The sequence below is a fragment of the Tenrec ecaudatus genome, chromosome 4, assembly GCF_050624435.1.
Source record: "Tenrec ecaudatus isolate mTenEca1 chromosome 4, mTenEca1.hap1, whole genome shotgun sequence".
NCBI lineage: Eukaryota > Metazoa > Chordata > Mammalia > Afrosoricida > Tenrecidae > Tenrec > Tenrec ecaudatus.
The window spans coordinates 18062314-18064316 of NC_134533.1; the positions used below are offsets into that span (position 1 = coordinate 18062314).

General features: G+C 43.1%; 1 protein-coding gene across 1 annotated transcript; it reads right to left on the reverse strand.

The window, feature by feature from the left end:
* Positions 1-763: 763 nt before the first annotated feature.
* Positions 764-1708, reverse strand: LOC142446367 (olfactory receptor 5G9). Its single transcript, XM_075548122.1, has one exon. It carries the CDS (start codon positions 1706-1708, stop codon positions 764-766), a length of 945 nt encoding a protein of 314 aa, XP_075404237.1.
* Positions 1709-2003: the final 295 nt, after the last annotated feature.

A 2003-nucleotide genomic window follows, 5' to 3' on the forward strand; every position in this document is an offset into this window, starting at 1 on the left:
CATCTGTAGGACATCACAGGATGACCCTCAACAAGATGAACTGGCAAGGAAGGTGTCTGCAATAATGAAGTGAAACTTAGGAACCAGTGTGTGGATGACGCAAGATTGGCCAGTTTCTCCTTCTGTTGCACAAGGGGTCACTGTGCGTGGAAATTGGCTCCATGGAACACAACAGCAACAACAATATATGGACGTTGGAAGGAGCTTTGATGGTGCAATGGGTAAACACTGAGCTGCCAACCAAAAGGTTGACAGTTCTCACCCTCCTAGCAGCTCACAGAGAGAAGGAGCTGGGGATGTGTTTCAGCCTCGATGGAAACCCTACTGGCCAGCTCTACAGAGAAAACCTAGATGCAACCAACAACAGCAACATGGGGACACTGGAATCTCTAGGTGGTGCAAATGGCTATCCCTGCAAGGCTAGAGGTTCAAGTCTACTATGAGGTACCTCAGAAGAAAGGCCTACTGATCTGCTTCAAAAATGCAGTCAATGAAAAAAAAATGCAGTCAATGAAATCTGTATGGAGTATGGTTCTTCCCAAACATACAAAGGGTCAACACATGTCAGGGGTAACTCCATGGCAACTAAATAGGTGCATTATGAAATGCAGTCTTCCCGAAAAAGAAGTAGGTCATAAAATGAGAGCACTATGGAAGAATGGAAAGATGCCCTTTCCAACTACAACTGGTTTAGTGACTTATAACTATCACCAGAGAATGTGGGTGATTTCCCTTTTACCTATTTTCTAGTCCAGATGGGAATTCACTTTTTGATGCAGAACTTCCTCCTGCTGATCGTCCGATGCATGGCATCTTTCACCTCTTTATTTCTCAGGCTGTAGATGAGGGGGTTCAGCATGGGGATCACGGCCGTGTAGAACACGGAAACCATTTTATTGAGCTCTAGAGAGAATATGGCACCTGGACGCACATAGATAAAGAAGAGAGTGCCGTACAAGATGGACACAGCTGTGATGTGGGAAGAGCAGGTGGAAAAGGCTTTACGTCTCCCCTCCGTGGATCGGATCCTCAGAATGGCAAGAAGGATGTAAAAATAGGAGATTATAATGGTCAGGCTACTAACAACGAGTACAGCTCCAGCCACAATGAACACTAACAACTTATTGATCCATATATCAGCACATACAAGAGAGAGAAGAGGAGACATGTCACAGAAGAAATGATTGATGACATTGGGGCCACAGAAAGGGTGGCGGAATGCATTAGTTGTGTGAGTCATCGTGTTCATGAACCCAACGACATAGGGACCAGCCACCAACTGGACACAGAGTCTCTGGGACATGACAACGGAATACAACAATGGGTTGCAGATGGCCACATAGCGGTCATAGGCCATGGATGCCAAGAGAAGGCACTCAATGGCCACAAAGAAGCCAAAGAACCACTGCTGCAAGGCACATCCCAGGAAAGAGATGACTTTCCTTTCTTCAAAGAAGTCAGTGAGCATCTTGGGGCCAACAACGGAGGAAAAACAAATGTCTACAAAAGACAGGTGGCTGAGGAAAAAGTACATGGGTGTGTGAAGACGTGAATCGAGCCGTATGAGAATAATCATGCCCAAGTTTCCTGTCATAGTAATCAGGTAAAAAAGTAAGAAGAGCAAGAAGAGGAGGACCTGTAATCGAGGGTGGTACTTTAACCCTATGAAAATGAACTCTGTGATCCTGGTGTAGTTTTCTTCAGCCATTGGTTGGTTCCGTCTCTGTAGTCAGGAGGCAGGTGGAGGGGAGAAACACAAAAAATTGATAATGATACATCAATGTAAATGTCTTAAATTAATAACATAATAAATTCCAAGGCAAATAAAGATTGAATTTTCTTAGAACATTGATGTAAAAGAAGTCTCAGTGAAATACTGACACATAAAAAATTCACCACTCTAATAAGAAATAAGAGCCAACATTTTTAAAGACATATTTACGAATTGATTATCTTTAGAATATTTTATATAGTCCCTATATTTCCAGATTAGAGAGAATTAT

Bases quoted from the DNA above. Each gene is read 5' to 3' on its own strand.
- LOC142446367 (XM_075548122.1), bottom strand. From the start codon at position 1,708: ATGGCTGAAGAAAACTACACCAGGATCACAGAGTTCATTTTCATAGGG.